At 37.4% G+C, this 14,695-nt stretch overlaps 1 protein-coding gene across 4 annotated transcripts in view; it reads right to left on the reverse strand.

Moving 5' to 3' along the window:
• The window catches only part of PRDM10 (PR/SET domain 10), a 104,634-nt gene that overhangs the window by 54,092 nt on the left and 35,847 nt on the right, over positions 1–14,695 (reverse strand). For all 4 annotated transcript variants that reach the window (XM_057490317.1, XM_036930264.2, XM_057490318.1 and 1 more), the window contains 2 exons: positions 6,917–7,081; positions 5,143–5,202 (listed from right to left, as the gene is read on the reverse strand). In XM_057490317.1, the coding sequence (XP_057346300.1) occupies positions 5,143–5,202; positions 6,917–7,081 (225 nt within the window). The remainder of the gene's footprint in view (positions 1–5,142; positions 5,203–6,916; positions 7,082–14,695) is intronic.

Raw genomic sequence — 14,695 nt, forward strand, 5'->3', positions numbered from 1 at the left:
TGCATTCCTGTGTGTCTTTTAACTTGATCCACTTTGTGTACCATGCTTCCTATAAGCCAGAGTGGAATCTAGAGACTGGGTCAGATTCATGTTCAAATTTTAGGAGGAAATTTCATATGTGGTAAAATGCAATAGGGGAACATAATACCAGAAGCCTATAATGAATGGTTCTCTCTTTTTAGTGATATTAACCATGTCCATAAATTGATCCATCCATTACAAAATGCCTTATCAGCTTTCTCCTGACAGTTTCAGACTACTGTTAATGATCATTGCCTAGATCCATATTTCATTAGGAAATGAAAAATGGTGATATTTTAAGCCAATCATCCCCTTTCTATTTATTAGTTGGGATGCTTCTATGAATAAATTTCCCTCATCATGTAATTGTTTACCTGAGTACAATCAGGGAGAAAGGCTGGATTCCTTCCCTTTACTTACCAGTTTTCCAAATAAGGTCATGGTCCCCTAGCATCCCCAAATAGTGACCCATAAGTTATTTTTTTTAATATTAGTGTGAGCTTGGGAATTTTAAACACATTCAATTTTAATCTATTGTAGATATTTTCCTTTTATTCCTATATATTCCTTTTATAAATTGTCCCATTTTGGCACCTTCAAGTTAGACCATGAGTTCTTTCCACAAGACCCCAGAACAGTTTTACTAGCTCCTTTGCATTCTGATAAGACAAGATGTTTCAGATACATCATGCATATTTCTTGCCCCAGAACTATAGTCTGCCATTTCTCTAAGTAGCCCTGATTCCCTAGAGGCCACAAAGGCTCATTGCTACCGAAGTAATGCCTGTCATCTAAACCTTTTCAGGGGTCAGAACTAGCAAACAAGTTTCTCAAGAGAAAATACATCATGAATTCATACTTATATTCTAATTCAGATTTAGGATTCTGCGTTTTTATTTAACTTTTTTAATTTTTATACTTGTATCATTTTTTATGCTCACAAAAAGCCTTTGTTCTTAAGTAACTTTAAATTTGAATACCTTTAGTGTCTATCACTTCTCTTTGGGTAATTTATTCTAAGGAAATAATCTAATATATTTATGACAATGTTTTTATAGTAGCAAAAAAAATTAGGAAATAACCTTCATATAAAACAACAGATGGAGAATATAAATAATAGTATATCTCTCTAACAGAATATTACACAGTCAATAAAAATGATGGTAGAGATTTTTAGAATGCTATAAAAAAGAAATACATCATTAAAATGAAAGCTAATTTTTTGTTTTTCATTTTAATTTTTAATTGCGATGTAATTGACATGCAATAGTATATTAGTTTCACATGTACAACATAATGATTCATAAAGCTACTTTAAAAGAAAAAAAAATCAAATACTCTGGCTGAAAATACAATGGACTATTGAATAAATATGGAAAACCCCAAACAAAATATTAGCACATCAAATCCAAATCCAGACATATATGAAAAGGAATAGAGTTTATTACAGAATGCAAGCCTGGCTTAATTTTTAAATATCAATGAATACAATTCACCATATTAACAGAAAAGAGAAGAATCTCAACATTTTATAAACATTTGATAAAAACTGACATCCATGAATAATCAAGATCAATAATAAACACTCATTAAAAACCAGAAATAAAGGGAATTACCTTAATCTGAAAGAGGATATTCTTTTTATAAAAATCCTGCACTAAACATCATTCTTAATAGTGAGTGTTTCCTCTGAAAGCAGGACAGATAAGAGGAAACCTACCAGCACCCCCTCTATTCAATAATATATGTGAGATCCTAGTCAGCAGACAAGGGGGGACCAATAAGAGATAAAAATAAAAGAAGGTTTGAGAAAAAAGAAAACTGTCAATATCCACAGACAAAATGGCTGTTTACCAAGAAAATCACAAATAAAAGTTAGAAAATGAATAATTTTTAAATTACACCACTTATAATACCATCAAAACACACTGAATATCTAGGACTAAATCTATTCAAAGATGTATAAGACCTCTATCCAGCAGATAATTTTTTAACTTTCATTTTAGATTCAGGGATATAGCATATTCACAAATTGGAAGACTCAATATTATAAAGATGTCAATTCTTCACCAACTATCCCCTAGACACAATGAAATTCCAATGAAAATCCTGCAGTGGTTTTGTGGAAACTTGCAGGTTGATTCTAAAATAGAAAAGCAAAGGGCCAAGGAACTCTTGAAGAAGAAAACAGAAGAAGGCTCACTCCTGGTATTCAGTGGCATATCTGTAAAACTGAATAGTATATATCAATAAAAACTAGAGGGGAAAACTCCAGCTACACCCCACAACATGACTGACTCTCCCAAGCATAATGCTGAACAAAAAAGCCAGATAAAAAGGAAATCATACTAAGTAAATTCCACTTACAGAAAACTGAAAACCATGAAAAACTAATCTCTGGTGTCCGAGGCAGGAGAGGGCTCCCCTTTTGGAAGGGAAGAATGGGAGAGGACGGAGCATAAGGATGGCTTTCAGGAGCTGGTGGTGTTCTACCGTTTAACCTGAGTGTTGGTTATGAGGAATGTTCAGTTTGTGATGCACACTGCACTATATGCTTACAATGTTTTACACTTTTCTGTATGTATGTTACAATTTAACTAAAAATTAAAAAATAAATAAATAAATAAGGAAACATGGTAGACTTTAAAGAAATTACACAAACAACATGGAAAGAACAGACACAAAAATGATTACAGAGAAGGTGTTAGATGTGGAATGCAAAGAGTCGATATACTCACAACTGATGTTGTGAAAAAGTGAGCATATCAAGTAAAACTGAAAAGACTTTCTATGGCCTAAAAGGTGAAAATTTTTCCAAAATAAAGTCTTAACCTATATATCAAAAGACTTGACCTACACACCATTTAAAAAAGTAACCTATAGACATCATTAAAAAGTCTTAACCTGCACATCATTAGACTTCGAAGAAAAACTTTAAGGATTACAAAAGAATTAAACAGGCGTTAACATGGAAAAACAATGAGGAAAATAATCAAAATCAGACCTACCTCAGATTTCTACAAATCAAATGTCAGTAGAGAATGAGCAAAATTTAAGTAACTGTGGTTACTGAACAGAACATAAATATGTTAGTTCCAATAATAATGCAACTAACACAAACCAGTGGAGAGGAAAGTAGGAGGAGGTGTCAGTGTGCTGACGTCCTTGTCCTCACAGCAGGACACAGGGCAGAGCAGGACTGAAGCTCAAGACCAGCTAGGAGAAGAGTGACTCCAACCTCTTCCAGCTTCACTCAATGCCTTTTTCTTCTGTTAAACTCAAGTAAATTTAAGCTAAAAATATGTAGATTAAATAGCATTTAGGGCACAATGCCATTTTCTCCCTGCTTGTTTACCTTTGTATGTCTATCTTTGCATGTATAGTTACCAGTTGCTAAGTTAATGAGGATGTTTCTGGGCAGAATTTGTTTGGGAATTTTTAATGTACTTTTTTTTTTCATATTGTTTCAACTATTATTATTTTTTTTTTTTGCTTCAACTTTTTTTTATTATTATTAAGGTATCATTGATATACAATCTTATGCTCAGGTTCCACATAAGCAACATTGTGGTTACCACATTCCCCTATTATCAAGTCCCCTCCACATACCCCATTACAGTCACTGTCCATCAGCATAGTAAGATGTATTTTTGCTTCAAATTTTAACAAAAAAAATCATTAGTCCAAAAATGTGTGTATGAATTAATCATCTGTGAAAGTCACAGGCATTTCATTTTATTTTTTCCTGCCAAGTTGTAAAAACAAATTGCTTGATGGAATCAGTAAGTATTCACAGAAACGGGCATGATTTGTCTTGTCAAGAAATGCCTAATTACTACAAAATTGTCAAATAAATTATAATTTATTTAATAACAAAATTATTAAATTATTAAAATAACTCTACTATACACTGTATCTCCCCAAAATTTATATGTCTAAACCTAACCCCCAGTGTGATTGTATGGAGGTGGGGCCTCTGAGAGGTGACAGGGTCATGAGGGTGGAGCCCTCATGAATGGGTAGCACCCTTACAAAAGAGACCCCAGAGAACTCCCTCACCCCTTCTGCCATGTGAGGACAGAGTGAGAAGATAGCCAGCTGTGAACCAGAAAGGGGCTCTCACCAGACAACACATCTGCCTGGGCCTTGATCTTGGATTTCTCATCCTCCAGTATCCTAAGAAATAAATTTCTGTTGTTTATAAGCTACCCAGTGATGGCATTCTATCACAGCAGCCTATACAGATTAAGACAAATTCTCATTCAAGTTCACACACACCACAAAACTGTAGATCACTACCAATCAGGAATAAATTTAAGGATAACTTATATGACAAAGACTCCTAAGAATTCTCTCTAGATTTCATAAATAGTATTACACAACTGTTATTCATTTCTCAAATTTTAAAATGAGAGTCTCTGATTTGTCTACTAAAAAATTTTAAAAAGCAGAAAGTGCTTACTAATGAGAATTTACTTGAAAACCAGTCATGACTCTCAGTGGTACAGCTAAACCACAGTCATATTAGCCAACAGGAAAACAAAACTATTTGGATCCATAGTGCCTTTAGAGTAAGACTGACAATATCTAGCTTCTGCACCTTGTCACTTTCACAACCTGGAAGAAAATAAGGAAGAAGTCCCTCAAAGTCAAATAGGATATTTAGAAACATGGATAAGAGGAAAGAAATGTTTTAAAAGAAAACCAGGAAGAATCTTAATTCTTCAGAAGCAAGAATGAGGAAGGATGCCACCAAATATATACACAATTTAAGCAGGAATTTTTCTCCCCAATATTTAAAAATAGAGCAAGTACAAAATGTTTCCAAATTTCCACAAAAAGACAGTTATAAAACTCAAGACTATTCTTTGTAACTTGAACCAATATAATGTTGATACACTTGTTTTTTTATACCAGCCTATTCCAATATGCATTCATTGGAATGTGTTAGTGTTATGTTTTGCTCTGTTTTCATTAAAGGAAGTGGAGAACATTCTTAATACATAAGAAACTGAAACCCAGAGAAGACACAGTACAGAGCAGTGAGGGGGCATCCCAAGGAATGGTAGCATTCACAGTATTATTCCCCAAACAACAAAAGGCAAAAAGGCAACTCTTTACCTGCTGGGCTGTAGCATCCTGTTGGACATAAGCTACCTGGCCTGGGTCTGTAAACAGAGTCTAGGCAAAACAAAAAACAAAAAACAACTTAACCATGAATCTTTAAACAGCTTGCCTACACAGGAAGAATTATCCTGCTGCTAAGCACCAATTCTTGAGATTTAACTCCCATACAGCTAGTAATAATCCTTCATTAATATAGGAGATAAAAAGAGTAATCCTACATGTAGTGAAAGCCTTTCATTCAGATGGCTCCAAAGAGATTGTATAAGCTAACTCTCTTAAATGGCTAACATATTTGATGATTCTACTCTTAAGCAAAGCCTCTCTTGAAGTTGAATATCACAACCAATTTAAAAGGCATGTCATGAAAATGTAAAAGACATGTCATGAACAAGGGTGGACACATCCACACATAATATTACATATCACAGGAGTAGGCTTGCAGTTAGATGAAAATGGATGGAGACATACAGACGTTCAAAAGAGTATTATAGGAATACAACTATAATATAGGAATACAACTCAAATATAAATGCACATTCACTTTCAGAAGAAAAGGAAAAGGAAAATAAATTGGATTTAATGTTCCATAGATTCTCTTTTGAATAAAACCAGTAAAGTCAATATGAAAAAACTTCTCATTATAAACACATAATAATTTGGGTCATGGAACAGCAAAGATAACTAGAGAAGGAAACTATTCAAAATTATTTTAGCCAGGGCACCACAGAAAATCTCCAATCCAGGAAAACATTCTTTTCTCTAAAGCTTTTAAAAGACTTTAATTTGCCCAAGACTTTATTTAGCAAACCTAACGGAGTAAGAACTATGGTTAAGTTTTGATTCCAGAGGAATGTACAAGAGAATTTCATCCAGTTGGAAAATTTCTTAGATTTGACATTTTAAAAAATGAACAAAATTCATTTAGCAACATAATAATAAAGTTGGGGACAGGACATTCTTTATATAAACTGTCTGATCTTATTTAATATAGGTAGGGATCTAAAACAAAGCAGAGGCATGCTAAAATTATCATCTGACTATTTGACGATTTCATCTTTGTATACTTTTGAAAGGTATTATTAATTAGGTGGACCCCATTTCTTTTTGGGAGAGATTTGAGCCTCTTGGTTAAATATTGCATGAGGGCACATTTTTATTACCAGGATCCCACTATAAAAGTATGGAACTTCTTTTTTAGTATGTTTCACAGTGCTTTGTACAACTGTGAGGTGCTAACATGGAAACTAACAGATACTGGGAATATTTGTGTCATGCATTTGGAAACTAACACTCCGAGTCACTGGCAAAAAATAAAAGTAGCTCTAATTGTACTTTTGCTCTTATTACAGCCCTACAAATCAGTAAATTACTAATAAATAGCAGTTAATAAGCTAGGAAGACCTTTTACTTACACATTTAACTGAAATAATCTGTGTGCTTTTTACTGATCTACCTTTGATTAAGCTATACAGAACTAAATGCCATTTCTGGCCTGGTTCTTGATACTTAGGAAAAATAACAAGTTAATAATCTAGTCCGTGGTCACTGGGGACAAGAACTAAAAAAAAAGGCTAGTGTTCTAACTCCCATTACATTTAATTTAAGTAAATACACCGTATCTTCTTCTGCCAAGTTGGTTAAAACCTCCTTGAGAGCATAAATCTTTTCTGAGTATTTCCTGCAGTGCCAGCACCCATCACAGTGACTGGCAGTCACTGCTGAATTAACTGATTAATAAACAAGCTGTAAACAGTAATGCTTCACATGCCTGCGCAGCTTCCACAGGATGGATGTACACCAGCGTGTGCTCCGGGCCATCGACGGAAGTGTAGGAGGCACCATCTGCCGTGTACACCACCTGCTGGGGCGGGCGAACCTGGTCATCAGTGTAGACGATCTGAGCCACAGTCCCAGCGTCAGGAACAAAGTGCACCTGGGGTAAAAAGCAGAAAGTATATAGCAACTACCCTTGCAGAAGAAAACCAGTCTCACAGAGACACATGGCTGACCCTGCACAGCACACACGTGCACTTGTGAAGCATCAGCAATGAAAGGAGAATGGGAATTGACACAGCTTCACCCTAGCTGAGCTAGTGACCCAGAGATAGGCTCCACGGACTTTGTCACTGGTGTACTGCTTAATATTAGGAAACAAATATAAATTCCCCTTTGCCTCGAATGTCCAATGCAGGTATCTCTTTTGGGGAGAAATGAGGGACTGGTTAACTGATCTTGGAAACATGACTAAAGATTCCTGATTGACATTACCAAAATACGAATTATTCTGTAATGTGAAAAAAGATGTCAAGACTTAAAAGCCAATTGCTCTCAACACATCATAAAAATCCTACTTTATAATCAATAGTACCTTTCAGCAGACACATTTCTTTCCTACAAGTTCTTTCATACTCTAAGGCTGTATTGGAGTAAATGTTAGCTATCAAAATCAATGAATGTACCAGAATTCTTCCTTGTCAATTAGGTAAAGATACAGTAAATTCTAATAATAAAGTACTTGTAAGGGGTTTGGATGACTATTTCAGTTGTCACCAGGGTAAATAATTTTCTATCTCTAAGAACTAAAGCAGGAATTGAATTTTGTAAAATGCTTTCTAAGGAGTCAGTTTTGGAGGTTTGAATTCCTGAAGGCTAGAGCCTGGCACACAGCCTGATGCCTGATACTGAAGGTAAGGAAGCAGATGGCTAACGTACACATTTGGGAGAGAAATAATTTATGTGCTGATACTGAAGTTAGACACTCTTAGGTTGGAATCCTTACTCCTATACCACCTTGGCTTTGTAACTAACTGTTTTTACTTCAGTTTTCTCCAGTGAAGAATACTAGATCCCAAAGATGACATAAACTAATCTGAACCCCAGAAAGAAATCTGGTAAGCTAGTACAATCAAGCACCACAGAAATTAAACCAACTTCTGATTCTACATTCAGTGATTATCCAGCTTATATACAAATTTGATTTGTCTATAAGGATAGTTTTTTATATTGGAAGCATTAGGCTTATAACATATTTGTGCAGTTTTAAGTGCTACAGAATAATTTTGTGACTTCTGATGTGTTTGTGAAGATCAAAACCTTGGACTAGTTTCAATGCTTAAAAAAGGGAAAAAAAGTTTCCTCAGAAGAAGAGGGTTCCAAGCTTTACAACTTGGTCTTCATCCCTAAGTGCACCGCTAAACCAGAATTCCTGGCTGGGAGAAGGGAGAGCTGGGAAGAGGGGGTGCAGGAGGGGTGCTGAGCTCTGCTGTCTACTGTCTGTTATCTACAAATGGGGACCTTTTTTTAATGGACTACATTTTTGTTTATAAATTAAATATGTCAAAATATACATATAGCTACATGAAAGTAGCCTTCAAAATTGTTTCCGTGAGAAAGAAAACAGCGTTCTCCATTATTCTGCAAGAAGCATCTCTGGAAATTTTTTTCTAAGTATTCAGACTCAGTCTTTTAAATCATACCACATGATGGATTTTATTTATTGTAACATTTATTTTATTGCTTAAATTAAGTAAAATGTGTATAGTTAAATGTTTCAATGTTAATTCCATGATTTTGATAATAATACTATGGCTATATAATTTCATGAAAAACTAAATTAACATTGTGTATTTACTAGAATGCTTAAAAATTGAATTTTACACTTTGATCACAAATAATACGTAGCTCCATGTGATTCTTCTCACAGTTTAAATCCAAACCGAAAATGTAGAGGTTTGTCTTTGTTAAGAAGAGTCAAAAGAACTATTCCAGAACCAGTATAGCTGGTTATGGTTACAACGCAAAAGAGAAGAATCATCAATTGCAGCAGCATTTGAGTAAGTGACTAACCTCCAGAGCTGCTGACTCAGGTAGACAACTTTCAATTAGAGGTTTACAATCTGAATGTGAAAGAAAAGAAAAAGCCATTCATTGTATAGACATACCTTGCACCTCATTACAGATGAAGAATCAAAACCCTATACTGGTGTGGGGCGGAAGATGGCGGCGTGAGTAGAGCAGCGGAAATCTCCTCCCAAAACAACATATATCTATGAAAATATAACAAAGACAACCCTTCCTAGAATAAAGACCAGAGGACACAGGACAATATCCAGACCACATCCGCACCTGAGAGAACCCAGCGCCTCGCGAAGGGGGTAAGATACAAGCCCCGGCCCCGCGGGAGCCGAGCGCCCCTCCCCCCAGCTCCCGGCGGGAGAAGAGCAGGCAGAGCGGGAGGGAGACGGAGCCCAGGGCTGCCGAACACCCAGCCCCCGCCATCCGGGCCAGAGTGCAGGGCCCTCGATACTGGGAAAACAGGGCAGCAAGAACAGTGAGCAGGCACTGGAGGCTGGGCGACAGAGGACATAAGAAAAGCGCGCGACCATTTTTTTTTTTTGCTTTTTTGCTGCTTTGTTTTGGCGAGCGCATTTTGGAAGTCTTAAAGGGACAGGGACCCCAATATTAGGGAAACAGGGCAGAAAGACCGGTGAGCAGAGGCCTGAGGCTGGCACCGGAGAATAAAGAAAAACGAACGACCACCTTTTTTTTTTTAATTAAAAATTTTTTTTTTTTTTTAATTAAAAAAATTTTTTTTCTTGTTTTTTTTTGTGGTCGTTGTTTTGTTTTGGCGGGTGCTTTTTGGAAGTCTTAAAGGGGCAGGGCGGGCCACCTAATCCAGAGGTAGGGAATCCGGGATCTCTGGGCACCCTAACCCCTGGGCTGCAGGGAGCAGGGAGGCCCCTTACGGAGATAAATAGCCTCCCAGCAGCTCCTGCTCCAACGCGACTCCACCATTTTGGAGTAGCTGCCCGAGCTAGGCCACGCCCACAGCAACAGCGGAGATTAACTCCATAGCAGCCGGGCAGGAAGCAGAAACCCTGTCTGCGCGCAGCTGCGCAGCACAAGCCACTAGAGGCCGCTGTTCTCCCAGGAGAGGAGGGCCACAAACCAACAAGAAAGGAAGTCCTTCCAGCCGTCACTCGTCCCAGTTCTGCAGACTATTCCTATCACCATGAAAAGGCAAAGCTACAGGCAGACAAAGATCACAGAGACAACACCAGAGAAGGAGACAGACCTAACCAGTCTTCCTGACAAAGAATTCAAAATAAGAATCATAAACATGCTGACAGAGATGCAGAGAAATACGCAAGAAAAATGGGATGAAGTCCGGAAAGAGATCACAGATGCCAGAAAGGAGATCGCAGAAATGAAACAAACTCTGGAAGGGTTTATAAGCAGAATGGATAGAATGCAAGAGGCCATTGATGGAATTGAAATCAGAGAACAGGAACGCATGGAAGCTGACATAGAGAGAGACAAAAGGATCTCCAGGAATGAAACAATATTAAGAGAACTGTGTGACCAATCTAAAAGGAGCAATATCCGTATTATAGGGGTCCCAGAAGAAGAAGAGAGAGGCAAAGAGATGGAAAGTATCTTAGAAGAAATAATTGCTGAAAACTTCCCCACACTGGGGGAGGAAGTAATCGAACAGACCACGGAAATACACAGAACCCCCAACAGAAAGGATCCAAGAAGGGCAACACCAAGACACATAATAATTAAAATGGCAAAGATCAAGGACAAGGAAAGAGTGTTAAAGGCAGCTAGAGAGAAAAAGGTCACCTATAAAGGGAAACCCATCAGGCTAACGTCAGATTTCTCAACAGAAACCCTACAGGCCAGAAGAGAATGGCATGATATATTTAATACAATGAAACAGAAGGGCCTTGAACCAAGGATACTGTATCCAGCACGACTATCATTCAAATATGACGGTGGGATTAAACAATTCCCAGACAAACAAAAGCTGAGGGAATTTGCTTTCCACAAACCACCTCTACAGAACATCTTACAGGGACTGCTCTAGATGGGAGCACTCCTAGAAAGAGCACAGCACAAAACACCCAACATATGAAGAATCGAGGAGGAGGAACAAGAAGGGAGAGAAGAAAAGAATCTCCAGACAGTGTATATAACAGCTCAATAAGCGAGCTAAGTTAGGCAGTAAGATACTAAAGAGGCTAACCTTGAACCTTTGGTAACCACGAATTTAAAGCCTGCAATGGCAATAAGTACATATCTTTCAATAGTCACCCTAAATGTTAATGGGTTGAATACACCAATCAAAAGACACAGAGTAACAGAATGGATAAAAAAGCAAGACCCATCTATATGCTGCTTACAAGAAACTCACCTCAAACCCAAAGACATGTACAGACTAAAAGTCAAGGGATGGAAAAACATATTTCAAGCAAACAACAGTGAGAAGAAAGCAGGGGTTGCAGTACTAATATCAGACAAAATAGACTTCAAAACAAAGAAAGTAACAAGAGATAAAGAAGGACACTACATAATGATAAAGGGCTCAGTCAAACAAGAGGATATAACCATTCTAAATATATATGCACCCAACACAGGAGCACCAGCATATGTGAAACAAATACTAACAGAACTAAAGGGGGATATAGACTGCAATGCATTCATTCTAGGAGACTTCAACACACCACTCACCCCAAAGGATAGATCCACTGGGCAGAAAATAAGTAAGGACACGGAAGCACTGAACAACACAGTAGAGCAGATGGACCTAATAGACATCTATAGAACTCTACATCCAAAAGCAGCGGGATATACATTCTTCTCAAGTGCACATGGAACATTCTCCAGAATAGACCACATACTAGGCCACAAAAAGAGCCTCAGAAAATTCCAAAAGATTGAAATCCTACCAACCAACTTTTCAGACCACAAAGGCATAAAACTAGAAATAAACTGTACAAAGAAAGCAAAGAGGCTCACAAACACATGGAGGCTTAACAACACGCTCCTAAATAATCAATGGATCAATGACCAAATCAAAATGGAGATCCAGCAATATATGGAAACAAATGACAACAACAACACTAAGCCCCAACTTCTGTGGGACACAGCAAAAGCAGTCTTAAGAGGAAAGTATATAGCAATCCAAGCATATTTAAAAAAGGAAGAGCAATCCCAAATGAATGGTCTAATGTCACAATTATCGAAATTGGAAAAAGAAGAACAGATGAGGCCTAAGGTCAGCAGAAGGAGGGACATAATAAAGATCAGAGAAGAAATAAATAAAATTGAGAAGAATAAAACAATAGCAAAAATCAATGAAACCAAGAACTGGTTCTTCGAGAAAATAAACAAAATAGATAAGCCTCTAGCCAGACTTATTAAGAAGAAAAGAGAGTCAACACAAATCAACAGTATCAGAAACGAGAAAGGAAAAATCACGACGGACCCCACGGAAATGCAAAGAATTATTGGAGAATACTATGAAAACCTATATGCTAACAAGCTGGGAAACCTAGGAGAAATGGACAACTTCCTAGAAAAATATAACCTTCCAAGATTGACCCAGGAAGAAACAGAAAATCTAAACAGACCAATTACCAGCAACGAAATTGAAGAGGTGATCAAAAAACTACCAAAGAACAAAACCCCCGGGCCAGATGGATTTACCTCGGAATTTTATCAGACATACAGGGAAGACATAATACCCATTCTCCTTAAAGTTTTCCAAAAAATAGAGGAGGAGGGGATACTCCCAAACTCATTCTATGAAGCTAACATCACCCTAATACCAAAACCAGGCAAAGACCCCACCAAAAAAGAAAACTACAGACCAATATCCCTGATGAACGTAGATGCAAAAATACTCAACAAAATATTAGCAAACCGAATTCAAAACTACATCAAAAGGATCATACACCATGACCAAGTGGGATTCATCCCAGGGATGCAAGGATGGTACAACATTCGAAAGTCCATCAACATCATCCACCACATCAACAAAAAGAAAGACAAAAACCACATGATCATCTCCATAGATGCTGAAAAAGCATTTGACAAAGTTCAACATCCATTCATGTTAAAAACTCTCAGCAAAATGGGAATAGAGGGCAAGTACCTCAACATAATAAAGGCCATCTATGATAAACCCACAGCCAACATTATATTGAACAGCGAGAAGCTGAAAGCATTTCCTCTGAGATCGGGAACTAGACAGGGATGCCCACTCTCTCCACTGTTATTTAACATAGTACTGGAGGTCCTAGCCACGGCAATCAGACAAAATAAAGAAATACAAGGAATCCAGATTGGTAAAGAAGAAGTTAAACTGTCACTATTTGCAGATGACATGATACTGTACATAAAAAACCCTAAAGACTCCACCCCAAAACTACTAGAACTGATATCGGAATACAGCAAAGTTGCAGGATACAAAATCAACACACAGAAATCTGTGGCTTTCCTATATACTAACAATGAACCAACAGAGAGAGAAATCAGGAAAACAACTCCATTCACAATTGCATCAAAAAAAATAAAATACCTAGGAATAAACCTAACCAAAGAAGTGAAAGACTTATACTCTGAAAACTACAAGTCACTCTTAAGAGAAATTAAAGGGGACACTAACAGATGGAAACTCATCCCATGCTCGTGGCTAGGAAGAATTAATATCGTCAAAATGGCCATCCTGCCCAAAGCAATATACAGATTTGATGCAATCCCTATGAAACTACCAGCAACATTCTTCAATGAACTGGAACAAATAATTCAAAAATTCATATGGAAACACCAAAGACCCCGAATAGCCAAAGCAATCCTGAGAAAGAAGAATAAAGTAGGGGGGATCTCACTCCCCAACTTCAAGCTCTACTATAAAGCCATAGTAATCAAGACAATTTGGTACTGGCACAAGAGCAGAGCCACAGACCAATGGAACAGACTAGAGAATCCAGACATTAACCCAGACATATATGGTCAATTAATATTTGATAAAGGAGCCATGGACATACAATGGCGAAATGACAGTCTCTTCAACAGGTGGTGCTGGCAAAACTGGACAGCTACATGTAGGAGAATGAAACTGGACCATTGTCTAACCCCATATACAAAAGTAAACTCAAAATGGATCAAAGACCTGAATGTAAGCCATGAACCCATTAAACTCTTGGAAGAAAACATAGGCGAAAACCTCTTAGACATAAACATGAGTGACCTCTTCTTGAACATATCTCTCCGGGCAAGGAAAACAACAGCAAAAATGAGTAAGTGGGACTATATTAAGCTGAAAAGCTTCTGTACAGCAAAAGACACCATCAATAGAACAAGAAGGATCCCTACAGTATGGGAGAATATATTTGAAAATGACACATCCGATAAAGGCTTGACGTCCAGAATATATAAGGAGCTCTCACGCCTCAACAAACAAAAAACAAATAACCCAATTAAAAAATGGGCAGAGGAACTGAACAGACAGTTCTCCAAAAAAGAAATACAGATGGCCAACAGACACATGAAAAGATGCTCCACATCGCTAATTATCAGAGAAATGCAAATTAAAACTACAATGAGGTATCACCTCACACCAGTAAGGATGGCTGCCATCCAAAAGACAAACAACAACAAATGTTGGCGAGGCTGTGGAGAAAGGGGAACCCTCCTACACTGCTGGTGGGAATGTAAGTTAGTTCAACCATTGTGGAAAGCAGTATGGAGGTACATCAAA

This window comes from Manis pentadactyla, chromosome 13 (assembly GCF_030020395.1).
Source record: "Manis pentadactyla isolate mManPen7 chromosome 13, mManPen7.hap1, whole genome shotgun sequence".
Lineage (NCBI taxonomy): Eukaryota > Metazoa > Chordata > Mammalia > Pholidota > Manidae > Manis > Manis pentadactyla.